At 44.6% G+C, this 25,910-nt stretch overlaps 13 protein-coding genes across 13 annotated transcripts; 6 read left to right on the top strand and 7 right to left on the bottom strand.

The window, feature by feature from the left end:
- Nucleotides 1-45: 45 nt before the first annotated feature.
- On the top strand, nucleotides 46-3,353 carry VTP01DRAFT_10909 (uncharacterized protein; the record flags this gene model as incomplete). Its single annotated transcript, XM_069379323.1, has 17 exons — nucleotides 46-186; nucleotides 246-383; nucleotides 453-560; nucleotides 615-761; nucleotides 823-902; nucleotides 968-1,264; nucleotides 1,326-1,417; nucleotides 1,481-1,758; nucleotides 1,818-1,946; nucleotides 2,002-2,092; nucleotides 2,155-2,236; nucleotides 2,294-2,366; nucleotides 2,427-2,585; nucleotides 2,639-2,846; nucleotides 2,908-3,057; nucleotides 3,124-3,233; nucleotides 3,297-3,353. 17 exons carry the CDS (start codon nucleotides 46-48, stop codon nucleotides 3,351-3,353), a joined length of 2,340 nt encoding a protein of 779 aa, XP_069239309.1.
- Nucleotides 3,354-3,376: 23 nt separating this feature from the next.
- On the bottom strand, nucleotides 3,377-8,061 carry VTP01DRAFT_10908 (uncharacterized protein; the record flags this gene model as incomplete). Its single annotated transcript, XM_069379322.1, has 3 exons — nucleotides 3,377-6,022; nucleotides 6,080-6,208; nucleotides 6,265-8,061. 3 exons carry the CDS (start codon nucleotides 8,059-8,061, stop codon nucleotides 3,377-3,379), a joined length of 4,572 nt encoding a protein of 1,523 aa, XP_069239308.1.
- A 101-nt stretch (nucleotides 8,062-8,162) lies between these two features.
- VTP01DRAFT_10907 (uncharacterized protein) lies at nucleotides 8,163-8,797 on the top strand (the record flags this gene model as incomplete). Its single annotated transcript, XM_069379321.1, has 4 exons — nucleotides 8,163-8,334; nucleotides 8,391-8,476; nucleotides 8,536-8,711; nucleotides 8,776-8,797. 4 exons carry the CDS (start codon nucleotides 8,163-8,165, stop codon nucleotides 8,795-8,797), a joined length of 456 nt encoding a protein of 151 aa, XP_069239307.1.
- A 186-nt stretch (nucleotides 8,798-8,983) lies between these two features.
- On the bottom strand, nucleotides 8,984-9,991 carry VTP01DRAFT_10906 (uncharacterized protein; the record flags this gene model as incomplete). Its single annotated transcript, XM_069379320.1, has 1 exon — nucleotides 8,984-9,991. One exon carries the CDS (start codon nucleotides 9,989-9,991, stop codon nucleotides 8,984-8,986), a length of 1,008 nt encoding a protein of 335 aa, XP_069239306.1.
- Nucleotides 9,992-10,324: 333 nt separating this feature from the next.
- On the top strand, nucleotides 10,325-10,892 carry VTP01DRAFT_10905 (uncharacterized protein; the record flags this gene model as incomplete). The annotated part of the gene is made up of 2 exons (XM_069379319.1): nucleotides 10,325-10,538; nucleotides 10,600-10,892. The coding sequence occupies 2 exons, from the start codon at nucleotides 10,325-10,327 to the stop codon at nucleotides 10,890-10,892; spliced, it is 507 nt and encodes a 168-aa protein (XP_069239305.1).
- Nucleotides 10,893-11,010: 118 nt separating this feature from the next.
- VTP01DRAFT_10904 (uncharacterized protein) lies at nucleotides 11,011-11,637 on the bottom strand (the record flags this gene model as incomplete). Its single annotated transcript, XM_069379318.1, has 2 exons — nucleotides 11,011-11,058; nucleotides 11,113-11,637. The coding sequence occupies 2 exons, from the start codon at nucleotides 11,635-11,637 to the stop codon at nucleotides 11,011-11,013; spliced, it is 573 nt and encodes a 190-aa protein (XP_069239304.1).
- An 87-nt stretch (nucleotides 11,638-11,724) lies between these two features.
- On the bottom strand, nucleotides 11,725-12,216 carry VTP01DRAFT_10903 (uncharacterized protein; the record flags this gene model as incomplete). The annotated part of the gene is made up of 3 exons (XM_069379317.1): nucleotides 11,725-11,970; nucleotides 12,042-12,121; nucleotides 12,177-12,216. The coding sequence occupies 3 exons, from the start codon at nucleotides 12,214-12,216 to the stop codon at nucleotides 11,725-11,727; spliced, it is 366 nt and encodes a 121-aa protein (XP_069239303.1).
- A 2,202-nt stretch (nucleotides 12,217-14,418) lies between these two features.
- VTP01DRAFT_10902 (uncharacterized protein) lies at nucleotides 14,419-16,334 on the top strand (the record flags this gene model as incomplete). Its single annotated transcript, XM_069379316.1, has 4 exons — nucleotides 14,419-14,813; nucleotides 14,871-14,949; nucleotides 15,006-15,227; nucleotides 15,288-16,334. The coding sequence occupies 4 exons, from the start codon at nucleotides 14,419-14,421 to the stop codon at nucleotides 16,332-16,334; spliced, it is 1,743 nt and encodes a 580-aa protein (XP_069239302.1).
- Nucleotides 16,335-17,001: 667 nt separating this feature from the next.
- Nucleotides 17,002-17,592, top strand: VTP01DRAFT_10901 (uncharacterized protein; the record flags this gene model as incomplete). The annotated part of the gene is made up of 2 exons (XM_069379315.1): nucleotides 17,002-17,331; nucleotides 17,386-17,592. 2 exons carry the CDS (start codon nucleotides 17,002-17,004, stop codon nucleotides 17,590-17,592), a joined length of 537 nt encoding a protein of 178 aa, XP_069239301.1.
- Nucleotides 17,593-18,293: 701 nt separating this feature from the next.
- Nucleotides 18,294-19,554, top strand: VTP01DRAFT_10900 (uncharacterized protein; the record flags this gene model as incomplete). Its single annotated transcript, XM_069379314.1, has 3 exons — nucleotides 18,294-18,586; nucleotides 18,656-18,785; nucleotides 18,853-19,554. 3 exons carry the CDS (start codon nucleotides 18,294-18,296, stop codon nucleotides 19,552-19,554), a joined length of 1,125 nt encoding a protein of 374 aa, XP_069239300.1.
- A 264-nt stretch (nucleotides 19,555-19,818) lies between these two features.
- VTP01DRAFT_10899 (uncharacterized protein) lies at nucleotides 19,819-20,613 on the bottom strand (the record flags this gene model as incomplete). Its single annotated transcript, XM_069379311.1, has 1 exon — nucleotides 19,819-20,613. The coding sequence occupies one exon, from the start codon at nucleotides 20,611-20,613 to the stop codon at nucleotides 19,819-19,821; it is 795 nt and encodes a 264-aa protein (XP_069239299.1).
- Nucleotides 20,614-20,954: 341 nt separating this feature from the next.
- Nucleotides 20,955-22,484, bottom strand: VTP01DRAFT_10898 (uncharacterized protein; the record flags this gene model as incomplete). The annotated part of the gene is made up of 4 exons (XM_069379310.1): nucleotides 20,955-20,999; nucleotides 21,059-22,128; nucleotides 22,211-22,360; nucleotides 22,469-22,484. The coding sequence occupies 4 exons, from the start codon at nucleotides 22,482-22,484 to the stop codon at nucleotides 20,955-20,957; spliced, it is 1,281 nt and encodes a 426-aa protein (XP_069239298.1).
- Nucleotides 22,485-22,809: 325 nt separating this feature from the next.
- VTP01DRAFT_10897 (uncharacterized protein) lies at nucleotides 22,810-24,563 on the bottom strand (the record flags this gene model as incomplete). The annotated part of the gene is made up of 11 exons (XM_069379309.1): nucleotides 22,810-22,862; nucleotides 22,921-22,987; nucleotides 23,058-23,090; nucleotides 23,151-23,467; nucleotides 23,526-23,625; nucleotides 23,694-23,821; nucleotides 23,881-24,085; nucleotides 24,152-24,231; nucleotides 24,292-24,364; nucleotides 24,430-24,492; nucleotides 24,561-24,563. 11 exons carry the CDS (start codon nucleotides 24,561-24,563, stop codon nucleotides 22,810-22,812), a joined length of 1,122 nt encoding a protein of 373 aa, XP_069239297.1.
- Between the last annotated feature and the right edge of the window lie 1,347 nt (nucleotides 24,564-25,910).

Below are 25,910 nucleotides of genomic sequence, written 5' to 3'. Positions count from 1 at the left end.
ACAGATTGCTGCCTGCTATTCACTTTTTAAGCTCGATCGACCAGCATGGCGTTTCTGTCCGGCTTTGTGAAGAGCGGGTTGTCGCTTCTAGGCAAGGATTCTGCTTCATTTCCATACTCCATTGGCGACAAGGTGGAATGGTATGATGGCCAATCCATTTGGTCCCTGCATCACGGCACCAAAAAGGTACTAAGCTACAGTGTTACGTCAAGAAACATATTTTAAATAGCTATGTTCCTGGATAGGACGACGGCTCAAAGGTCTCCATATTTGCATTTGATTGTACAAAGTCTCGGGATAATATACAGCTTGCTCGGAACGCTTTTAAACGAATGAGAACTATACGCCACCCTGATCTTCTCCGGTACCTGGATGGTGTGGAGGTAGTAAAAGAATACAGAACAGGGGATCTATAATTTTCAATGCCGTTGCTGAACTGTAGCGTATCCTAGTCAGAGCAGGCGATCATGTTTGTCACTGATCCGGTGGAACCGCTTTCTAATCAACTAAATCAAGACCCTGATCCTAATTTAATTTTGTGGGGACTTTACAAAGTGGCAGTAAGTTGCAATAAATCCAAAAGTCACTTGCACTTGAAACTTACATTGAGTTAGAACGCTATTAAATTTATCAACAACGACTGTGGAATGGTACATGGCAACGTACGAGTATCTTCTATATTTGTAAATCCAGCGGGTGAATGGAAGCTAGGCAGTTTCGATCTATTATCATCTATGCAAGAAGAAAGTCCTATCATATTGGTATGTAGGAAAGGTTTAATGTCCAAAATGCCTTGCTGCTTGACGCAAGCATTCGTTGCAGACGTTTGGAGGATTGGTTCCCGATGCGCAACGCTACGCCGCACCTGAAGTCAAAAAATCCGGATGGACAGTTATCAAAGAGTCTGTATATACTTGGCTGGAAAATGAATTGAAACCTTTGTATTGATGTTTTCTCTCTGCTGCAGCTTACCCACCGCTGCGACAGATTCTTTCCATTTGGGCTGCCTGATATACGAAGCCTACAATCGACGGTTTGACACGATCGATCAACTCAGCGCTAGCAAAGGAGATATACCCAACAATATGGTGGATGTTTATCGTGCACTCATTCGACCATCTCCTTCAAACCGCGCGGATGCTGGCTCATTTCTGGATCAAGGTCTGCGTGCAAACGGGTTCTTTACGGCAGACTTTGTCCAAGTCAATCTGTTCTTGGAGAATATCAGTATCAAAGAGCAGGGACAAAAAGAGATATTTTTCAAGTAAGACTACTGTGACCCCTTACTGCGTTATACACTTATGACAAATATTTTATTTTTTTAGGAAGCTCGACGGCTGCATCGACTCATTCCCGAGCGAGTTTTCAAAATACAAAATACTGCCTGAATTGATCAAAGCATTTGAGTTTGGATCAGGTAATATATGAGCCAAACATCTCTTTTCGATCAGGGCAATAGTAACTAACTCGAAACCCGCAGGCGGCGCAAAAGCACTTGGCGCTATTCTTAAAATTGCCCAGCATCTGCCCGAGGATGAACTGCAGCCTATCGTCGTCGCGCCGATCATTCGAATGTTTTCCTCGCCAGATCGCGCAATCCGCATTAGTTTGCTCGAGAATATGCCTAGATTCATCGATCATATACCCAACAAGGCGGTTTCTAACCAGATTTTCCCAAATGTGGCAACTGGATTCAATGATACTGTACCGCTGATACGTGAGCAAACTATTAAATCTATCATGTATCTTGTTCCCAAGGTATAAAATGGACAGCGTGAAGCAAATCATTTGACTAATGAAGCCAATGTTGGATGCAGCTTAGTGACAAAATTATAAACTACGAGCTCCTTAAATACCTTGCGAAGCTGCAGATGGATGAGGAACCAGGCATACGCACAAATACAACTATATGCCTGGGGAAGATTGCAAAAAATTTGAACGATGCGGCAAGTTACTAGAAAAACGCAAATATTGATGAAGAAAAGCTCATGGATTAAACAGACTAGGAGAAAGGTCTTGATACCTGCATTTACCCGTGGACTGCGCGATGGATTTTTCCATGCACGCGTAGCAGCTTTAATGGCACTTTCCGGTAAGCCAAAGACGAAAACACGTATGGTGTTGCTGGAGAGCAACTCACATTGTTGCGTTCAGCCACAGCAGACTTTTACGACCCACAAGAATGTGCTTTACGTGTGATTCCTTCTATATCTCAAGTGTTATTGGATAAGGAAAAGTATGTCTATTTAAAGTACACATTGGTGTGATATATCCAGCTGAATCTATATTTTAGACCTGTACGAGTACAAGCGTTCCGAGCTATGCAGCTTTTCATCAACCGAGTGCAAGAACATGCTGACACTATGGTAAAAGAAGATGGACCCGTTGATTCCCATATGACTGACAAGAAGGGTAAAAAAATGTAGCCCGAGACAGCCTTGGAGCCTGCAACTGCTACCTCCACGGCTGCATCCCCGAGCTCAGAACAAGCAGAGACCCAAGCCTCTGCCATGTCTATGGCTGGTGTTTTTGGAGGAGCTACAAAAGGTCTAGCTGGCTGGGCCGTTTCCTCAATCAATGCTAGGGTAAGTCTTCAGCTTGCTTGGGTGAAATTCACCATATCTCATCCAATATATAGTTTGGAACACCCAGTGGAGAAATTGCAAACCCTACAGAGAGCCGTGCTTCGCCTGTATCTATATCAGAAACTTTCGAAAAAGCACCTGCGAGTGTAACACCATCTGACAAGTTCAAATTGAGCCCGGAGCAGTCTATAGCCGCCGACGAGGGGTGGGACAACAACGGCGACGATAACCTTATTGGATTTGAGGAAAACGACGGCTGGGGTAAAAATGCTATTAACGATAATTCTTCGAGCGCAGATTCCTTACGATCGCTTTCCATTAGAGCCATTCGACACGCCTCAAGCGGTCGAACCTGAGCCGATTACATCGATCGTGCCTACTGCAAGCAGAGCTTCATCGTTTGTTTCTATACATGCAACCAGCAAAGCGCCGGGTTCCATGAAACTAGGCCAGAGTAAACCAAAATCACTAGGTAATTTTTTTTTTCATGCCTTCCTCGCGCAATCATCGTTGCTTAACAGTCTCCCGTTTACAATAGCTGCGACATTGGAGGATGAGGAAAACAAAATGCCAACAAAAGCCTCTGGTGTCATGTCTAAGGAAGAAAAGCGAGCTGAGATGGAACGGCGGCGGGAAGAACGGCGGCAGGTAATGATTGTTTAATTCAGGTGTGTAAAGTAATAGTACTAACATTATGCAAATCAATTACAGCGTATGGCAGAGCTACGAGAAAAGAAGAAGAGTGGTATAGGTGCAAAAAAGATATAATAGTAACAATGATAATAATAAAGCTATCCACTCGCAAAATCACTGTCAGAGTTGAACTCCTTGATTTCGGATACGTAAGCAGGCCTGCTATCTTCTTCTTCTTCATAATCATCATCCATGAAAGAATCGTCCTCCTCAGCTGCCTGTATCCACACATCAGTACGAACTTTATCAAGCCACGACTTCCGTCCATGCGCGTTGTTTCCTTGGAAAACGGGTGCCATCCCTCGGGATTGCAGAACTTCTGGAGCTAGCAGACTTGCACGGTAAATATCAAAATGCTTGCCAGAATCCGTCTGAGCTTCTTCCAGCTGTGAACTTGTTTGCTGGTCCGGTACGAGATCAGAACTTCCATCATAGATAAACGAATCCATAGCCTCCACATCTTCCTTTTCCTCGTCTTCCTCTTCCTCTTCTTCTCTTGGCCGTGTTCTCCTTGGCTGCGATGCTTCCTCGTCGTCTGTGCTCTCTTCAGCTTCCAGGTCCAAAAATGGATTCCTGCCTGCAGTGTTAGTTTTCTGTCGCTTTCTAACTGGCATTTCTTCCTCCTCTTCATCGTGCGTTTCATCCTCGTCCTCGCTTTGCATATGATCAAATGTCCGTCGCGCTCTTCGCAGACGCGCTGGAGCAGTTACTGGCTGGCTCGCTAAATCGGTCAATGATGTTTTTGCCGCGTTTGCCCTAAATCGCGGCCTGAAAGGCGAACTGCTTCTCGGATCAGAAAAGCTGCGTAGCTGAGGCGACTCGGATGCCGGCGACGATGGTGCTGACAATTGGATAGCTCTAGAAGGTGACCAGCCATCCATGATAGGTGGTGAGGATGGAGGTAGTATGGGTGATCTTTCTTCCTCTTCTTCTTCTTCTTCCCCGGCTGTGTAATACTGCTCTTCTCCTAGCTTATTCTCCACAAAGCTCAGATCTGGCTCCACCATCTCTTCTTGGTCGTTGGGAACTGCTTCTGACGTCGCCTGCATCGCGTCAACATCCACCACACCTTGCTGCTGTTGCTGTTGATTTGCGTCGTGCTGGATATTTACATGCTGCTGCGTCAGTTGCGATCGATGAGAAATATATACATCTTCTAAATGCTGCTGCTGTCGGTGGCTTTCTTGGTCAATATATACATTGATATTTGCTTCGTTGCTTTGTGAGCAGGATCCTGCTTCTGGCTGCATCTGATTTTGATTTGCTGGTATGCATTCGTTGCTATTTACATCGTTTAATGTGGGTATGTTGTTGCTTGCTGTATTCTCGCTTGCAATAGCAAGCGCATCCAAAGCGTCAGGATCGAAATCGTCGCTAAAAGTTGGTGTAGATGCTCGTTGCAGGAACATGTCAAGTATTCGTTGCACAGATGTGCTCCTTCCGGATATACGTAGCTCTCTTTCTCGGACCATCTTTTCTGCCACATCGTTGAACTTTGGCACGGATGCCATGAAAGATGCAATTGGAAACGCAGAGTTCTTTGGTCGAGCAACTTTCCTCTCGAATGGGTACATAGGCGCAATGTGGTCGTCGAAATCAAATACACAGTCTTGTCTGGTTGATGGATGTGAAGTGGTTGCAGTCGAAAGATGAGTTTCGTGATGTTCTTCAGCTTGCTCGTCTTCAAATATCCGAAGGATATCTTGGCCGCCATTAGCGCGAATATATTCATCCAGATCATCGATACTGATTGATGATCCGAACGACAGAGCATCTGCGTTAACATCATCCGCAGTTTCTTCCGGCGCTGCTGGCTCCTCTTGTCTTGTGCTTTGCTCCTGGACTCGAACCGCCGAAGAAGCCCCACCGCTTTGCATAATCGACTCGATATTGGATACAACTTCCAAAGACTCTGGTGGCATGCCTTGTGGGACCACTGAAATGTCCTGCGCGATAGGAGAAGCAGATTGACGTTGCCGTGAAGTTGACACTTGATTTCGATTTCCATTCATTAGCTGCTGTTCTTCCTCACGCCGTTCCTCTCCTGCATGCTGTAATCTCCTCTTTAGTCGATCAGGTATAAAAAGTGTGTCGGGAGCAAAAGGAGAGACAGCGGGAAAATCTGGCGTTGCTGGTGCTGGCCGTGATCGTAAAGGAAGTAGAAGTTGCTCCCTCGTGCCCGGAAGTATATCAGAAATGTCATCACCAGCATCGCTACGTCCATCATACAAAATGCGATTTTCCATTTTGGCGATGTGTTTGACGAATCGCACGGTCCTTGTTGAATGTCCAACTCGATGTGTTGGGCCAAGATGTGTGTTTTTTGGCAGATATTTCAGTGCACGCTCTCGCACATCACTCTTTGGATAATAGGTATCGAAAACAGCCTGCATGTTGTCGTATGGCAGACCGTTTGAATCGAAAAATGATGCCAGGAATTCTTGCGCAACATCCTCAATCAAGACACCATCAGGTCTAACAATCTTTCCTCGTTTTTTGGCATTCGATGGTTTCAAAAAGGTTCCAATTGTAAGTCTTTCTTTTCGACAAACTGGTCGATAGTTTGCTGGCAATACACTCGGATCGTCTTTGTAAAAAGGCAGGGTAGAGCCGCCTCGTGCCACAATTGCCTGAATGCGTGTGTAAGAGTCCTTGGCACGTCGAAACTTCTTCTCTTCACTCTCTGTCATCAACATGACACAGCGTCCCTGACGTTGACGACCTGTTCTACCCATTCGTTGGAGCTGGTTCGTCGTTAGTCAACTGTGTATCGCCATATACGTTACAGCATTCCGACTTACCATGCGCACAGGCGATGTTTGGGCGTCGTAGCAAATAATGAGATCAACCTCACCGATATCCAGACCTTCTTCACCGATAGAAGTCGCCACAAGTACATTCAATTGTCCATTTTTAAACTTGGTGATAATCTACGAACAAAGACGTTACCAATAATCCTTGATCGAAATATTGAATTAATGCATACCTCCTGCTGTTCTCGCTGATTTAGACCCTTAGTGCCATTTTTGCCACCTGCTTGGCCAACGAATATGGAGCATCGGATCAATGGTTCATGCTGTGACAAGACTTTGACAATTTCATCGACTGAAATACGAAAGGTAGAGAAAACCATGATACGAGTGCCTTCAGCAGGTGCATTGGTCAAATGTTGAAGGATGACGGACAGCAGAGTCTCTATCTTTGGATGTCCAACAAATCCCGGTTGTTGCTGCTGCAGTTGAACATCTTCCACAAATCGCTTCAGCTGCGGATTGTTGAAAGTTTTGAATTTGTTGTTTGGGACCTTCTCTCCATTGGCAACTGCATTCTGTATAATTTTCATTTCAGCATCCAAAGACTGAGTAAAGGCACCGATGCCATGCTGGCAAAGCATGTCGTATGCGCGACTGTACGCCTGCGCTGCCGTGAAAAGACTGAATATCTTGCCCTTCATTGCCGCGTTGAAATTTCTTGCATTTTGACTGAAAAACCGTTGATTTTGTAGCAGCATGTACGGTGAATTGCTGTCCGGGTCAAGGCTCTGAATAGCATGATAACGATGTAACTCTTTCAAAACAGGATCAAAGAATTCGCGACAGAACCGGTTTGCTAGCTGAGGAACTGGCCCGGATGCACCTGCCGTGTAGTCGAGCTTTACGACATTTCTCTGAATATTTTTCGAGTGTATATACTGCTGGACATCCATCGAGTCTTCGGTTCTGACCTGAGCTGATGCGATACATAAGCTGCTAATGACAGCTTGGACGCTTTCGAGCTTTGTGCCTGGCGTTGCCGTCAATGCAAGCACGCGAAACTGATTGTTGCGGCGTAAAATATGTCTGATAATAACTGCATAAGAGTGATTGCCGGTTGCCTTGTGCGCTTCATCAAATACAATGCATGCGATCTTTTCTGCAGGACATCTTCTGGATTCCAGATCGTTTTGCAGCGTCTGAGGCGTCAAGAAAAATACTCGCTTAGAATTCCAGTATATGGATCGTTGCTCGGCTTTAACTGATCCAGTCATCTCGACAGTGTCGGATTGCGGCAGCCCACATATTTTAAAACATGCTTCAATTTGTTGCGTTACTAGAGGTTTCGATGGTGCGAGAAAGATAATCTTTGATAATGGAAACCAGCGCCAATAGTTGTACATGACCACTGCCGCGATAAAGGTTTTGCCCAAACCTGTAGGTAGAGCCACAAGAGTATTACTGAAAAGGCATTTTTGCACAATATTGTACTGGTAAACGCGAACCGGATAATTGATAGGATATACCCAAGTCGGCAACGCTTCGCGATCATACGGGTGAAAGCATGGTGTTCCAACTGGTGGAGGTGGCGGCGGCGTTGGGTTTTCCATTTCCTCGATATTATTGCCTAACATAAACGGCACCCGCGACGGTTCTACGGTTCCTCGAGGTTGTTGTGGAGGAGCAAGAGAAGTCAAGTTGTGTTGACTTGTGGAGGAGCCGATATTAGAAGAAAACGAGGACGTCGCAAAGTAGCTCGTGAGCTGGCCATTTCCCGTAATTGTGGCATTCGTAGACGTGCATGCATTGTAGTTTTCTGCAAGTTCAGCTGCGAGGTTGAGTGCTTCGTCAGGGAGATCGTCAAACTCGTCTTGATCATCGTCGTCGTCTGTCTGCGTGATCTGGATCGGTGTTGTTGTTGCTGTTAATCGCGCTTGTGCTTCCTGTTCGATTTTTTCCACAGCCGCTAGCAAGAGATCGTCGTCGTCATCGAAGCCAAAGGCATCGGAGACGTCAGTGTCTACTTGCATTGGGACACTGGGGAACCAGGTTGCCAGGATTGAAAACGCGGGATACAAAGGCAAGCTGCGCCAGGAACCAGTGGGTCATTTCTCGCCCCGTTTTTCAACACATGTCTAAAAAGAGCGAACGCGCAAAACCTGCTACAACATTCCACGATCCTGAAACTCACCAAAAACATCTCAAGCGTCAACTCGAATCTCTAGAACGAGATAACCACCAATCACTCAACGATGTCGAAGAATTAATTGGAATTGCACTTCTTGCCCAACAGGAGGAGGAAGGTACGTGGTACGACAAACAGATATGGTACATTGTATTAACATTTCTTTTCCTTAAGCACCCACATCAAGAAAGAGACACAAAACGGGAAAAGCTAGCATATACTCTTCTAAAACGAACCTGAATGTTCTGATAGAAAATGCCGTAAGTGCTTTTAGAAAATCGGAAGGACATTATCGGTAACCTTGTATATACAACACCAGCGTCTTGATCTGCTACCACCTGATACGCCATCATATCTTACGGCTGCAGCTGCACCATCGAAATACCCTCCACGACACTTTTGCTCAGTATGCGGATTCCCCAGTGATTACAAATGCCTACGATGCGGCATGAAGTATTGTTCTGTGAGGTGTTTAGGGACCCATCAGGAGACCCGGTAAGTCGGTAGATAAAACACATTTCAAGAAAAGCAAAGGTTTTGCTCACTGTGTATGCATCAGCTGTCTTAAATGGACGGTCTAAATCCTATGCAACATGTAAATACTTTTTTCTCTGTACATATAACAGTAATTACAAGATTTATTCGAGTGTAAAAATTGCGCGCATTTTACATGTGAAAGCAAAGAAAACAGAACAGTGACATATATGCAGTGTGAAAGTATCGATGGTAGATAGTGCGTGGGGAAAGAAAGAGTCAGACGATTGGTGTTAAATGCCTGTAGTTTTCTGTCGCTTCTGCGGACGCTGAACGTGGTTAATGACCACTGAATCAACGCTTGATGTGTCGGAGTGGTGACCTTTGAAACGTTCGTGAGCTGCAGACGGACTATCGTGCATCCTCAGAATGTGATAGACGAGACCTTCGCGAGTCGCGTATAACTTTGGATGGTCACAATCTGAAAATATACACCGATACGGTTCTTCGCCGTGATGCGCCGTAGCTAGGTGCTTAATTACATTGGTTTTGCGTCTAAACATTTGATTGCAGGACGGACATCGCAGCGGATGGTATACGGAATTCAGCATCTCTTCGGTTGATGGTGATAAAACGATCTTCTTGGATCCGCGTGGAGCTCTGTATGTTGCTGTGCGAGATATCTTTGCGACTCTCCAAACTAGCTGTTGTTGCTGCTTATTTGCTACATCGTCGCTTTCATTCTTGTTTGCAATGGTCGATTTCTCGTCACAAAGCTGTTCGATGGGCGAACTGATTTGCACTGGTGTCGTCGCTTCCTCTGCTGCTGAGAGACTCACTGCCGGCGATGCTCTGGTTGCAGAAACGTAAGGGGATGTATTGGTAGCGGGTGTGACGGAAGAATATGCAACCTTTTCTACTAGATGGCAGGTCTTTAGATGCAACCGCAGTGAAGATCTTAATGAGAAACTGTCTTCGCAGTGTGGATGTAGACAAAGAAATGGTTTGTGTGATGCATGCACTTTAGAGAGATGTTGCCGTTCCTCAGATAATGAGTCGAATTCTTGATCGCAGAACAGGCAAACCAACGGAGGATATGTCTCGTAAATTAGATCCATGAGTGTTCCATATGGATTCTTTACAATCAATGTATTCTCCCCGTCATAACCAGCAGCGAACTGCGGCGAGTGTGAAGAGACTACAGCTTTTGGAGTATTATATGTTAAGCGCGCCGCTGCCAAAGGTGGTGTGCCGGTTGCAACGGTGGTATCGTACGTCTCTCGGTGCTGCTGATCGCTCATGTTCTGTCAGCTCGCAGTTTCAGCATTCAAGGCCGATTTCAGTTGTCTTTGTGCAGAGACGAAAAGAGGTTTCTTCCACAGCGGTGACTTTTTCCAAAAAAAAAAAAAAAAAAAAAAAAAAAAAAAAAAAAAAAAAAAGACCGCTGACTTACAGGGCAAGGCAGAACCAAAAAGGGGCGCGCGTTTTTCTGGTTGCAGAGACATAGCACATGTTCTTCATCCTAAGGTCTGCTCAGTAAAAAGGCAACCAACATAATCTCGACGTGGGGACCTGAAAAGACGACATTACTTTCTCTCAGCTGAGCTTTCGCACTGCTACCTGTTCAACGTCAAATGTTGTTGTCGAGATTAGCAAGACCAAGGCAGCCGACTGTTTCTCTAGCATTGCTGTTGGTGTTTCGCCATCGATTCAATACCAATGCACAGTGGACCTATGATGAAGCAACGAGATGGATCAGCAAATTCAACAAGGACAAGATCCCAAAAGATCACGTTAGGATCACCTTTAGCAGAAGTAGCGGCCCAGGAGGACAGAATGTGAATAAAGGTAGGGATTAAAGCTACCAAAACAGGTTATGGATGTTGGATCGTGGGATTGAGGAAACAAGTGAGTAGCAAGGTGGATATGCGTTTAGAATTAGACAAGGCGAATTGGTTGCCAGGATACGCAAAGCAAAAGCTGCTTGAATCACCAGCGCCGCTGCGTGTAACAAAGCACAGAGAGCTGGTGGTCACGTCAGATTTGACGCGATCACAAACCAAGAATATCCAAGACTGCTACGAAAAATTGGTGCAGGCTATAAAACAAGCAGCGGCTGTACCCAGAGAGCCGGATCAGGAAACTTTGGATCGAATCAAATCATTGCAAGTAGCGACGTTTATGCATCAGAGTGCCTGTTGAGAACAGGGAGCTTACAAGGATATTATAAAAACAGGAAGGAAAAGGAGAATGCGAAGCGGAAGGAAATTAAGAAAAGACATTCGGATAAAAAAAGCAGTAGACGATCCAAAGGATTCGATTATTGAGTAGCGGTGGAAGACCTTCTCTTGAAAAGCGAAAAGTTCGTCTGAAAAGCATGTGAATAAACTAAACGAAAGAGGTTCTGTTGATTGAATATTACCTTTAACCATTGCTGCCACGTTTGAGGACGGGCAGTGGGGTTATGTTCGCAGCTTCTTCGTGCCGGCAACGTTGAGCTGTTCTCGGCTTTCTGAGACTGGAGCATCGGCAGCGATGTTGAACTTTGGGAAGGCTTATTTGTTTCTAGCCATGATCCGACTACGTCTTCGTGTTCATCTGATGGGACAGATTCTGCTGTATCGCCAGCTCCAACTTGGTTAGCCCAAGGTTTGCTGAGGATGGACGCTGTCGATGCAATCTCGTAAGATTTTTCCGATTTCGTCGATTTTAGGACACGCATGGAAGAGGACATGTCAGCGTAAGGATTCATCGCGACAGCACCACCTGTTTCATCTGTGGAGTTGTTGATCTCGTTATCGCTTGAAATACTACTGCTGTGGTTGTTGCTGCCAGTCGTTGCCGCGGTATTGTTTTGTTCATTTGAGGCGTGGTTTCGTGCAAATTTCTTGGGTTGCCACCAAAGCCATGACCTTGACTTCTTCTGTCTCGTATTAGGTCCTTGCATGAGAACAGTGAGAGAAAGAGTTTATTATTTGACTTTAAAGGAGCGAAAAGAGAAGGGGGAAACAACAAAAATTCGGCTCAAATTCCTTTACAGGAGCAATGCAGCCCAGCCGGCCATCATGGCCACACCTCCCAAAGGAGTAACGGGTCCGAGAGCACGGAAGCTTTCGCGCTTCAATGTCAAAAGATAGATGGTTCCGCTAAATGCAACCGTACCTCCCAGGATCAAAGGAGCTGCTGCCGGGTGGATTCTGCGAACAGAGGGTGGAATGGATGATATGCAGAGCAATGCAACGCCGTGAATCAATTGAAATTCAGAGGCAAGCAGCCAATTCTAGCCGTTGTTTTGTTGTGTGAATACCGGTCTCGTGAGAAAACACAAAGTACAATGCCGGCCCGCCTTACCCTCGTTTTTGTCAAGTCATTGCCCACGTACTTTGCAAGCCCATGCGAACCGAATGCACCTAGACCCAATGCGCTGAGACCTGAATGAACATTCAGTATGGTGACTCTGTGCTCCATGCTTCCTTGTCGCATTACCCAAGACGCAGCCTGCTTTCCAGTAAAAGTTGCCGGCCATCGCAAAAAGAAGATAGACACTCGAGAGGTATTATTTCTACCGCCCCGCGTGAATGTTATTTCCTTCGGAAGTTCACAAATCCGATGCCGAACAGCGCAGAGCCGACAATACAGAAGACGCGCTCATTTCCCTGATATTTGGAAACGTAGACTCCTCGCTTTCGTTTGAATACGGAGATAATAAAATATCCAAGGTTCTCAAACCATGCTCATGCAGATAATTGGCATTGAGAAGTAAAAGTTAACTTCGTAATTTCCTGGATGTTGTATTTTTAAAAAGTCGAGCTATTTTGTATCGCAAACTCTCTACTCTGGTTAACTTAGTTGCAATCTGTTTTTCCAATGCAGGAACTACGGTAGGTCGGCAATGGCGATGATATTATCGCCTTTGACTGTAGTAGTGTCATTAATTCATTATTCCCGATATTTAGCTAACCCAGTACATGCTTATTGTCCTCCGTTCTTACCACTTGTTGCAGTGACATCAGGAAATAAACGCCATCGACGAGGTATCAAGCTCAATGGAATTTCACCGGCTCTGGGAACATGTGGCAGCAAAGTAGGTTGTAGAGTGCTTCAAGTGCACAGCTACAATGATCTGTCTTTAGGATATTTTGATGGGTTCGCCTCGAATAGCATTGAACGCGTACTTGGAGATTTTACGAATTTAAGAAGATAGACGCTGCTTTTTGAGTACATTCGGTATATGTGTATCATCTTCTCCAGCGATTCTTTGTCGATTTGTCGATTCCAAACATCTTCCTGAGGATTGGATTCGATTTGAATTCCTGCAAAACTGATATTTACTCTCAACACCTACTTTGATGCGGTAAAGTTGATATACACTTTTTCCCAAAAGTAATGTCGCATTCTGTGAAATTTTATAATACATTTATACGCTAAACGACAAATCGCAGCGACATTAATTTTTGGAAAAGGTGTATCTGAAGGAAACTAGCAAATTACTCGAAGACTGCATCGATCTCTTCATATTACCATGAATTCCTTCTGTAAGCTTCGTCGAAATGTTTCCGAAATGTTACACTGTGCATATATCTTCCCGCCTACTTCTCCTTAAGGCAAGTTTGCTAGGAGCATTGTGAAAACAAGATCTTCTTAGGAACACAATTCTTCATCTATTCTAATCCGAGTTACTTTACCTCTTTATGTACTCAGCTGTCTTTGTAGGGTCATTGATCGGTTTTCTGCTGAAATATAATCGTCCTTGTTCGCGAATAGCTTCTGCAGATGCAGCAAAAAAATTCGTGGCGTAGAAGATTTTGACAAAGCGACGACTTTCTTGATGTTGGGAATAATTTGTTCCAAGTACTCATCAACACGATTTTCATTGGGCGTCGTTTATTTCCTGATTATGCGCCATGTCTGCTTACTTGCATATCCATCTATGACATACGCCATTTCAATAAGCATCTATTGCGGGACTGCCTGACTTACTGATTAGATAGTAAACTTTACGCCATTGCAATTATCACTATGGGCTTCTGACCAATGGATTTATGTAGATCAATTGTTAGATTTTTTAGTTTTTTGATGGTTAGATAATATGCAATGCCGGCTATGAACTTGTGCATATAAAGGATAACAAGTTCATGGTTGAGGATGCATGCTGAGACTTTCCGTTGACGGAATGTAAAGGTTGACGCGGTTGAAAGCGGAAGCTGAACGGGAATGTTTCCCGAACTTCTATGAAGACGCACCGACGCTACTTACAAGTCTGGTTAGTGCCCTGAATCTAAAACGTCCATGCGTATTTCATTTCATATACTGCGGACAATGCTTAGCACGAATGGCAGTAACAATGATAGCAATAATGAAAACTGTAGGGATAACTCTATCGTGCTTTTCGAGCATGCTCTTTTTCGCTTTTCCTATTTTTTCACGAGTCACGAGCTCCGGTGAGTGCAGTGGAATACTGCAAGCGGATTCCATTTGCTTCATATAAGTCCATAGTTGAACACAATGGGAGTATTAGCTATAGCCATTCAATGCCAATGAAACTTATAATGATATTATGACTGCTATTCGTTATATTTGTCCGTTTTATTGAAGGAAAACGCCGAGAATCGCTTCGAGTATATATTTAGATATTCAAAAAGCGCAAATGAATTTTGGAACCTCGAGGACCAAAAAGGTACAAGAGGTGCTGCGTCTCTTGTATTTTCTCTCAAAGTTATTATACAACATGAGCCTTGCTCACCGGTGTCTTCGCATTGTGCTGTTACAAGCGCTCTTGTTGTTCTTTTTATTAGCCGCGTTTGCGCAGGCTGATCCGAATGACAATGAGACTCAATCGATGACGAGCAGCAGTGACGCCATTTCGACTGGTGGGACTCCAACCACCTCCCTCACCGTAACCTCGACCTCCCCTTCCACCCCCATTTCTACAGCTTCACCTCCGTCAAAACTTCCCGGAAACGGCACTAACTCAAACAACAACTCTGTAACCGAAGAACAAGCGCCGACGAACGTCACTTTCCAATGCAACGTAGATACCATTTTCTGCGCCAAAGTCAAAACTGCCGTCGACGCGGCTGTGACCGAGTTTACAAATGTAGTATTCTTGAAAGTTCCCATCATGTATGTGCTATTTTCAGAGCCATTGCATCACTCCAAAGTGACACATGCCCTGTCTAGAATTCGGATACGATATCACAGCTTTTGCGAGATGAGCTGCGCCAACGATACCTATGGCTGGGGCGTTCCAGCCTCACAAGTAAGGCAGGAGAACTAGTATAAAGGAGTTGAAGGGATGCTAAAGTCGTGACTTAGTTTACTCTTCCGGGAGAAGACGGCGTGGATCCAAACTATGTTTATCCGCAATCGCTCGCCAAGCAGTTAGCACTTTATGGCAATAGTTCTGCTTGGGCTGACCATGATATCGATCTCGAGATCAACCATGATCCTTACATGAATGCTGTAGACTACGACGCTGCTGCCTCGGCCGGTTGGAATGGCACTGGTGTTCCTCCGGGCGGCAAATACTGGTTTAAGGTAGTACTTTCTACCGACAAATCTTCAATTTCGTACTGACAGGGACTTGTGCAAACATAGGGTGATCCCCCAATCGCTTCCAACCAGATCGACTTGGAATACATTGTGCTACACGAGTTGCTACACGGTATCGGCTTTGTTAGTTCTTGGGCCGCCTATTTTTACACATCAACGTCTCCTTTCCGCTTCCTGATCGAAGGCGTCTTTGATGATTCTGAACTTAAGCTTGTAACGCCGAGTCTTACATGGGCTGTCAAGAAAGGGGCAGGGCCGGTGTATATCAGCGGATTTTCGCCGACCATGATCTTTGACAAGTATTTGATCAGTGCTACCCAGAGTGGCAACTACACAAACACTACGTCGCTGCAAACTCTTGCGTTTGAAATGCAAGACTTTTGCGTATCAGAAGATAATGCATTTATCATCGACTTTGTACGCCAATTTCTGGATAGCGCATACCAGTCTCGACTTGCCAATGCGCTCTTCCTTGCCATGGCGCAAGAATCGTCTTTAACATTTAAATTTGATACACCAGCCGTACAAAACAGCACTTTCATTACCAATGCATATCTCGCGCAAACCTACAAAAACATGACACTGCAGACCGGCAACAGCTTTATTGATTCTGGCCTGGAAACTTATTCAACGATCAATAATCGACCTGGATTATCCATTTCGCATCTGGACAGCCAATATGCAATGACCCCAGACTTTGTAATGACCAAGACCTTTCACACAGGGGCAATGTTGAGTGATCTAGTGAACATGACGTATAGCAAGATACCGACAATCACTTATAATGAGACCCTCAGCAATGGAACAGTGGCACAAAAGCAATATCGATCCCCTATTGGCCCAGGCGTTCTACGCATTCTGGATTCTATGGGGTATTCAACTGTTTTAACACAAACTAACTACACTGGCTTTGGAGGGGCACCACCTTTACGTTCGGACTCTTGCAGCGATGGCTCCATTGTGACCAGTGTCTCCAAGCGAGACGAGATGAGCAATTCATCATCCAGCAGCGGCCGTTCTGCTACTGTGCTAATTCATCCAGCATTGTACGTTCTTATTTCCTGCATGTATATATTCCTGTACTATTACTAAAATAGTTGTTTTCCCTCAAACCCACTCCGTGTAATATTATGCACCTTGGAAAATGAGCATTATTCTTTCCCTGTATACAGCCCCTTATTTCGCTTATTCCGACAAAATAATCGATGCCATTTCTTTTTCTATCCATTTTATATTATGTCAAGTGACCGCTGCTTGTACATTCTTAAGCAATACAGACTACTTTGTCACTAATTGCCGCTCCTTGATGCTCCTGTTCACGTAGCAACAAAGCTAGCCGACCTATCTTGGTTGAGCTCTACACCCCCAACCTCCCGCTGTGTCTCCTGGAGCACACAAATTTATTCAGACAAGTACATCTGTTGCCACTATTGACAGGGTAGGAACGAATAAAGTTTTTGTGCTGATTGTAGCATGTTTCGGGGTTTGTGAAAGAATTACTGTGTCTGGCCACTTAATGATAAGGGGGCAGCTGTAACTTCTGGGAGACGAGGAGTGGGGGTTGTCGCTGAATCAAAAGAGCGTCGTGATGGGGCCATCATATTGGAAATAAGGATGAAAGCAGGAGAAAGGTATACACCCATATGTACACAACAGAGATCGCGCACATACAGATACATCTGCGCACTCCTTGCGCTTATTCGAAAAGTATATAAAGGGGAAGGGATGACTAGAATAACAGAACTTGCATTACTCTTTCATGTCATCAAACTTTCAACAAGATATTATCATCAGTACACCAGAACTCGTAAACGATGATCGTCGACCGTCCCAAGCGAGTAGCACATGTTCCACCAATACGGCCATGAGCGATGAATGGAGCGACAGCATGTCAACGAATTCTGAATACTCGTCCATCAGCTCCAAGAAAAAATCGACCACTTGTAAACAGCAACGACGGCGTCGCAACTTTTTAATGGCCCTTTTTCCTGCTCGGCGGAAAAGCGATCCTGCCGAGGAGGATTGGGACCAAGTGTTCACTCGAGAAACACAACGTGTACAGAGTCTGTACGAACGAGCGTTGGAGGAGGTATGTGTCAGTATGGGCTCTATTCAACGCAGCGATATTGAGTTGTCTGTGTAGATACGATTCGCACAAGATAGCCGAGGATCCTCCTACTACGCTGGTGATCTTGTTACTGCGAGAGAAGCCATCGATGGTTGCACAGACGCATATATGAACCTGCAACAACACACTGTGGATACGTCCCTGTTATCACTTTTGCAATCAACTATGGCTCCGAAACTTCTGGAGCTGCATCAAAAGTACGACGCACTACCACCTTACTAATATTATTCATTGTTGTTTGTAACAAGTATGCATAACCTGAACTACTAAAAATATTTCGCGCATCACATGCCACTCCTTTGCTTCGATCTCTACAGAAAATGAAAAAGGGAAAGGGGGATGTATGGAATCATTTTCATTTTTCTTACTTGCAATCAAACCTATCGCTCTCGAGACAGTCTGGAGATGTATCATCCTTCGAATAACGGTTCAAGGCAAATCTAAATGTCTTTGTAATGATTATCGTACCGAAGATACTTTGGATCCTGAAGAAGATTATGCGCAAACCATGATACAACCAGTTATTATGATGACTTGGCTTATCACAGCTATCCATATACAAAGTTTTTCATTGATACACCGGTAATGATAAGAACAGATTTAAGGTACTGTGCTTTTCCTTTTTTATTATCTACGTAAAGCCAAGAGAGTGAATTTTGTAGAATGCTTGGAGAGTCAAGCTTGCTGAGGAACGGACTTTGCGCCATCTGTAGAATTGAATCAGATCATTATATGAAAAGCAAAGCATCATACAAGAGCCATGTATTGACAATGGATACTACGAAGGTGCAAGCGGAAGCGGATACGTCAAGTCGGCGGATTTTGTCCCACGAAAAAGCATGGGAATCTTTCAGTCAAAAAGCTTGCATTTACGAAGATGAGTTTGGAAACTTTATCTTTCCTCCTTCTTCCCCACATTTTAAATGCCTTTACTGGATTTGCCAGTTGATATCTTTCTGGATTCGCTGCTTCCCCGACTAGATACCAGCTCCCTCGCTAGGCTGTCGGAGACATGCCGGTACCTGAAGCAGTTGTGCAACGACGATCGTCTGTGGAGAGAAAGAGTGGAAGCCGACTATCCTCGTTCCATAGGCCAGGGTGGTTGTGGATACAAGGCACTTTATCGACGCTTGAAAGATGTCAAGATTTATACTTGGGGAGAAAACAGCGATAAACGGCTAGGTTTCAATGATCAAGACAATGTTGATCGAGATACGCAAGTTACTTACCGATGTTATGCAATCATTACATATTAAACCAGTCTAATGAAAACGGTTATTACCAGTTTTATGCGACAAATTACGACACCGCGGGAACTACGATCTTTGGGTGGCAAAGGCATTGTTGATATCGTTGCAGGCGGCTGGTCGTTCCATGCACTCGACCGAAATGGACGCGTATGGATGTGGGGCTGGGTAAGTTCATTTTTCTCTGGGCAAAAATAGCTATGGAAAAAGGATACTCAATTATATCCATCAAAAGATGCAACCCAAGCATCCATTTGCGAGAGAGGGGCCTGTGAACCACAGTCTGGTGCGCAATCCCACACTCGTTCGGTTACCACCTGACGTTCACATCCAATCCATCGCTAGTGGCCGTTCTCATGCTATTGCTCTCGACCAGAACGGAAGTGTATGGCACTGGGCCAACTGTTGGCAGCCAAACCGAGTTCACATCAGCAAGACAAAGGCCCGTGTTAAGCAAGTCACAGCCAGCTGGAACCATTCGATCATTTTAACAACTGCAGGTGAGCTGTACCGTGTTCCCTTCCCAGGCATCCGGCCTATCACCATCGACGATCAGCCAGTAACCATCCAGCATACACAACACAGCAGTGCTGTTAGTCATCACCAGTATGTGTCTGTGCACCCTTGTGACCGATTTGTGCAAATAGCCGGGATGGAAAAATGGACTCTTGTTATTTCACGGTTTGGTCGAGTATTCAAGTTGAAGACTGATAAACGGGATTGGTTTTCAACGGACCCAGCATCCCTCTTTGTTGAGCTCTCCGAATTTAAATGTACACAGTCTCCAATTATTGGTATATCAGCTCAATCTCGCCACTTTGCGGTTTGCACTGCATCCAAGGTGCTACTAGGATCTCAAGACGATGCTCCGGATTCAAAGCCTACAGTGATGAGTATCCAAGGCCACGAAATCTACAAAATTACATTTGGGGAGTAAGAGCACGCACACCACTTTTATATACTCCTTTTTTATTAAGTTGTTATTAACATTGATTTTCAATAGTTGGCATTTTGGTGCACTGACAAAACAAGGAAAACTACTGACGTGGGGCCGATATAGCTCGGGCGCTCTGGGACATGGATTCGATTACAACGAAGTCGGTCAAGATTGTCCACAGATAGTAGAAGCACTTGACGGCATGTTCATAATTTCGGCAGGTTTTGGTGGATATCATTCGGGTTGCATAGCATTTCCTTTGCATTAAGCTTTTGCCGGCCGATTCTCTTTGCCTTTGCCTTTGACATCTGTGGAGGAGGCCTTGCCTTTGTCTTTCGCTTTTTCACCCTTGTCTCCTTTTTCCTCCTGTTCTTCTTCTTCTACTTCTTCCTCGTTCTCTTCATCGTCTTCATCTTCGCTATCTTCCACATCATCGTCAAATACAGATGATGAAGCTGTTGCTGCTGCTGCCTTCTTTTCCGTCTTTTGCCGTTTGAATACATTGCCGACTGCATTCTTGACTCCTTCAATCACTTCTTCGCGATTCTCGAGGAATTCATTGTCATCAAACAAGTATTTGCGTTTCTCGGGCTCCTTCAAAGCTTTTTCGATCTTTTCCTGTAGCTTTCGTCGTTTTTCTTCTTCAATTTTTGGCAGCGCTTCCAGTTGCTCTTGCAGTTTCTTGGCTTCGTTGACAGCACGGATGCGGCGACCTTGCAGATCACGGCATGCTTCAAAGTTGGTTGTCTTTTGTGCATTCATACGTCCACCTTGCGCACGGAGCATGGATCCGAAACCGCCCTTGCCACCATGAATTCGCACATTCATGTTTACCATAAGCAGACTGCAATCCATAGGAAACAGGACATCGTCGTCATTCAACACTCTTGATCCCGCCGTCAAGAACATTCTGTCGTGGTCAAGTGGACTCGGAAGCTTCTCATCGAGGCGGTATTTCAGATCTCTGACTGTGTAATCGTCATCACCGTGGAAGGAAAGGCACACAGGTGCTAAACCTCCAGAGAGATCGACGATTGCTTGGCGATTAATATTGTGCATTGAATAAGGAATTGGGAGAAAGAAAAACAACGAATCAGGAGAGTCCGCCCATCCACCAAATTTGTTTTTCCAATTCAGCGCACGAAAAGAAATGCAGCCGATATACAGTCTCTAATTCGGTTCTATAATCAGAAGACACAATCAGAAAGGGAACACATTCAGAGTAATGACATCGGCATCAAATCCAGTATGATTTCTACAGAGTATTTAATTGAAGAAGCATGCAAAAAGTAAAAGAAGATAAGGTGAGAGATAAAAAGAGAGATAGAGAGAGAGATAGAGAGAGAGAAATCGAGAAAAGTTTACAAAAAAGATACGTGACAGATCCAAAATCAATGCATTTATGATTGCTTGCATTCAGGAGCGTTTTCGCCCTTCTTGGCAGGCTTTAAATACAAGTTAGCAACATTTCCCAAAAAAATTGGGATCAATCTATTCAACTTACTACATTGTCATCATCATCGTCATCATCATCTTCGTCTTCATCATCATCTTCTTCATCCTCATCTTCATCGTAAAAGTCATCTTCAAAGTCGTCATCGGCTTCAAAGTCCTCATATTCTAATGCCTTGCCGGTAAAGTAGTCAACGGCGTGAGGGATGATCTTATCCTTGAACTCTTCACCCATCTCATAGTCAGCCTCAAGCTTGGCATCCAAGCCTTCAGCCTCTTCTTCATCAAGCTCTTCGTTTTCGCCAGGGAATACTGGAGGACTGAAGAAAGTAAAGAAGGTATCGGCGGGGACAGTGCGCTTAACGACACGGGTCTTGTTGGTTCCCTTGTGGCGTTGCTTCTTGGTCTCAACCTTAACGGTGAGATCCTTACCCTCCTTCCAGTTGATCTTGGAACCTTCAGCGTGGTCGTAGACAAAGTCGCCGCCCTGAGCGTGTTCTTGATAGTAGTAGGTCTTGGTAAGGACCTTGTCGGTAAAGTACTCGTTGTCTGCAAACTCAAACTCCAACTTGAAGCCGGGTTTTTCCATGTAGGACATGCGTACATCGACCAAGCTCTTCAAAGCGCCTTCATCCTCCTCGGTGATGGCTTCGCCGATTTGAGGATGATTCTTGAGTGCAGTAAGCCAGAATTCAGGGATACCCTTTACTTCCTCTTCTTCTTCCACCTTGGCATCTTCTTCCTTTTGGGCAGAAGTAGCGGCAGCAGCAGCAGCGGATTCGTCTTCCTCGGTATCAACCTTCTCGCCAGCTGCAACTTCCTCGTCAGTGGGCTCGTAGCGGCCAGAGATAACTTCAGCACGCTTGTTGTACAATGGCTTGTAGAGTTCAAGGTATTTCTTTTCAAGAGCCAGGACTTCCTCCTGGAACTTGCCCTCGAGTTCTGCGTGTTGGGACTGAAGGTACTTCAAACCATTAATCCGACGCTTTACGGATGCGGGAAGAGAATCAATGTATCCGGAAGGTTGGCCGACAAGAGTACCAAGCTTGCCCTGCAACATGCTGAGGAGTGCAGGGTTGCCGGTGAACGCACCGCTCAATGGGTTAGAGTTGCCAGCGGCACCTGATTCAAAGAACTGTCAGTCACTCACTTTTCATATCTGCATAACAATGATGTCTTTGATGGTGTTCTTTTTTTTACAAACCTGGAGTAGTAATAGTTTCCATATCTTCAGAAATTGTGTCGACGTTGGGTCTGTAGGTCGAGGTAATCGGTGCTGGGTTAATGGGAGTGTTCTGAGGTGTAGGTGCTACGGATTTCTCCAAATGGTTTTTCTTTATATCAACACTGGAGGCTACAAACAAAGACCATAGTCAGCAACCATAGCAAATAACCACCACTGCGCACTTTGGCATTACAGCAGAGCACAATCGAGCAAGAGCAAAAGAGTACAAACAATTACCTGGCTGCTGATCCATATGAGTGTCGGACGGATAAGCGCTGCCGAAGAAAAAAGTTTTTTGTCTTATTTTGGGGGCAGCCAAATTTTTTGGACGAAGCGAGCTTTGGTCCTCGCTCCCCAACAAAGATAACTAGGAATCTCGCCCCTCTCGCGACGTTGTCGGTTGCTAGGTTCGAATCCGTAATATCGCTGAGCCGATCAAACGAACGTGCTACTTTGGAGCCGGAATATACATTATTTATTATCGTTTTTTTATCTTCTCTGTCAAAGCTGTCAGAGCAATCCAATCTTTGGGGGAGCTGTCCGCATTTGGTCCCCAAGATTTTTTTTTTGCAAAACTATCACTGGAAGTCGTCACTGTGCGCATTATCAAATAGATAGTTCGCAGCAAGTTCTATATATACGCGAAGTTATTATCTTGCTTCGCGCTAGATGGGTATCACTAACTTTACCTTCATTTTTATCACAAGCCAGGTAAGCTTCAATAACTGCTTGTCGCGGGAATCCTAGAGCTTCCAACTGCAAAGTGACAAGTAAGCATCAGTCACCGTAGATAACCAAACAAGGATAGAAGACAATTTATACTCACTCTTTGAATAGCTTCCTGTTCTTCTGGAGTGACCTAGAAACACAAGATTCAGCATTACCCTCTCTTATGCCAAAATTATAATTAAATAGGTACTTGGATCACATGAGAACCTGGAGGCATGCCACCCTCTTCATCTTCAGCGCCTTCAGTGCCTTCCATCAACGCTTGTAAGAAGCCTTGTGGGTCGGCGTTAATTAATCGGAGTAAATCGGGGTTGCTTTGACCAATTTGTTGCAAAAGCGGTTGCAACAATGCAGGGTTGGTCTGGACAAGCTGTCTCAATTGCTGAAAGTGTGGGGTGTTTGCAAACTGTCCAAAATTGACAGATCCAGCTGCATCGGCTTGTTGCTGCTGCTGTTGCTGCTGCTGTGCCAGCTGTGCAGCCTGGAACAAATTCTGTGGTTGATCTCCTTTATAAAAGATGTCAGCCTTCTTGCATAGCAGTAATATAAAAAATCCGCAGCCAACCTGAAGCAGGAGCGGCATTGGGCGAAGCCGCTTGCTGAGGTGAACGTGCTTGTTGCTCTGATTGTTGCTGTTCTTCAGCAAGCAAATGCTCAGGTATTCCCTACCCGCCATTTTCGTTAGTAAATGAGACCGAATATCACCTATCGGCGTGTAACATTGCATATTTACATTGAAGAGGTATTCGACAGCTCGATCAGGATTGTTGAAGCTTGCGCGCAATGCTCTTTTCACTTGATCACGCTCAAAACCCATTTCCATCATGTTCATAATTACTTGTTCGTATTGAGCTCCAGTTACTACAGTTGAGATATTAGTTAGACTGCGTATTGGCGTATGAGAGTCTATGACAGTTTACCAAGTTGGTTAACACCACCGTCTGTTCTGGGTGCAGATGCCTCTGTGGCCTCTGTTTTAACTTCAGGCTTTGGTTCTTCCTTTACGGGCGCTGGTGCTGGCGTTGATTCTTCAGGCTTTTTCTGTTCAGTTGAGCCGGTAGCGTCAGCTGGCTCTGCAGGTTTCGCGGGAGAGGCCGTGCTGGATGCTGCGGGAGTTGCCTTTGGCTATGCGAATACGTCAGGTCCTGTTTTTAATCGCATTATGCCGTTTTATCTGTCCAAATCCCGTACCTTTGCGACCATTATCACCAGAAAGTCCTTCTCGCTGATGTTGTATTCCTCTAACTTTTTGTCATCGGCCAAGATTTTGCCTAGATCGCGCATCAGTTGTTACGCGCCACAGTCTGCTATATTGTTTGGGAAACACTTACCAGAGAAGATAAGCTTTTGTTGAGCGACAGGATGTCCTTCTGATTGCTCGATCTTTTGCTTTACAGCGAGCACCTTGAAAGTAAAGAAATTTAGTTTTGCTGATCTATTTCAAGATGCATAAAACGACGGAGACTGACCGTTTCGCTACCGTCCACGTCAAGCTGAAACTGGTTTTGCTTCAAAGTCTTAATAGTGAGTTTCTGTAACAAATATAAAGATCGATTAGAAATATGCAGAGTGATGAAAGTGGCAGCATTCCTGTGCTCACCATTGCTGCCGTGAGGGAATAAGCTGGGAACAAGGAAAAGCCACGGCACTCTTTGTGAGTCCAAGCAGCGGTATTCAAATGTGATGATTCGTAATCGTGTATGTCCGGTATGAAGAAGTTCACTGCGATGCTATCATTTCTTCAATCCGTTTTCTTTCCCTCAGTAAAAGATCACATTGATGCTAAAAGTACTGGTTGTCCGGTACTGCATGAATACTGTTTATTCATCACAAGGGAAATTAATGAGATTACGTGTCATTTTCCTGCCAACCACATGACGATACCCGGGCGAGGCCGCACACAACTCGTGTTATAGATCATTCCATGAGGCTTATGCTTCATCTTTATGACCACTGCCATCTTTAAGAGGTAAGACACATTGACAGCAACTGATATATCCAAGTAGTTTCCGAAACTTGTTGTAACTTGGAAGGAGAAGCTGGCTGGCTCGGCCCACCCCGTTGATTCCCTCACATTTTCATCCAAACGGGCATATCCCAACAATCTACTTTCTTTATTTATGTACTATCGATATGCAAGTTTTCTTCTCTTATACGAGAAGAATGAGAAGAAATCAAGTAGTCATGTGAGCAGGGTCCCATTGTCGACCATCCTGTGCGAAAAATACAGGATTTTCTACTAATAATTTGCGCTAGTGGAGACATTGTTTTGCGCTGTGCTCTTACTGATTTGCGCCAATAGCAGCCCATTTTAGAATTACTTTAAAAAAATAGACATAAAATGGTTATTGCCGGATACACATTTATAAGAAGCGTCCCCAGCTTTGCACTTAGAAATGCATTGGAGCCTTTTAGAAAACGCTTCTAGGAGAGGCCATTGGCTCAATTTGAGATGGTGATTACGATTATCAAATAGAAATCACCCTTTAGCTTCGTACTGCATTCAGTTCTGTGCAATTTTTGCAACAATGTTTTACCATCGACGTCCAGGGTATTTATGCATATACTGTATGTATCGATTTATGATAAAGCTGTATATGCTGGGACATCACACCAAATGTTACCGGTATAGCGATATTTATTAGTCTTTCGACTACAGTAATAGAATAATGTTGGAACTTGTAAACAATTGTAAGTTATGAACATAGATATAAAAGAAGTACGTTAGAATGAAGAGAAACTTATTTCCTTTGCATTGATCGTGTCCATGGCCAAGCTTTCCAGGGCAAGAAGAAAGCCGCGTATGCAAGTCGACTAGTCAAAGCAAACGATGATATCTCTGACGCAAGCTATTCATTAATTAAATCTGGTGTTCCGGGATGAAAACAGAAGGGAAACTAGGGACACCGTCAGCGACTTTATTCCTAAATGTTCACCAAGAAATACGTAC

This window comes from Rhizomucor pusillus (genome assembly GCF_041956525.1).
Source record: "Rhizomucor pusillus strain CBS 183.67 unplaced genomic scaffold VTP01scaffold_9, whole genome shotgun sequence".
NCBI lineage: Eukaryota > Fungi > Mucoromycota > Mucoromycetes > Mucorales > Lichtheimiaceae > Rhizomucor > Rhizomucor pusillus.
This window is presented reverse-complemented; position numbering and strand designations above follow the sequence as displayed.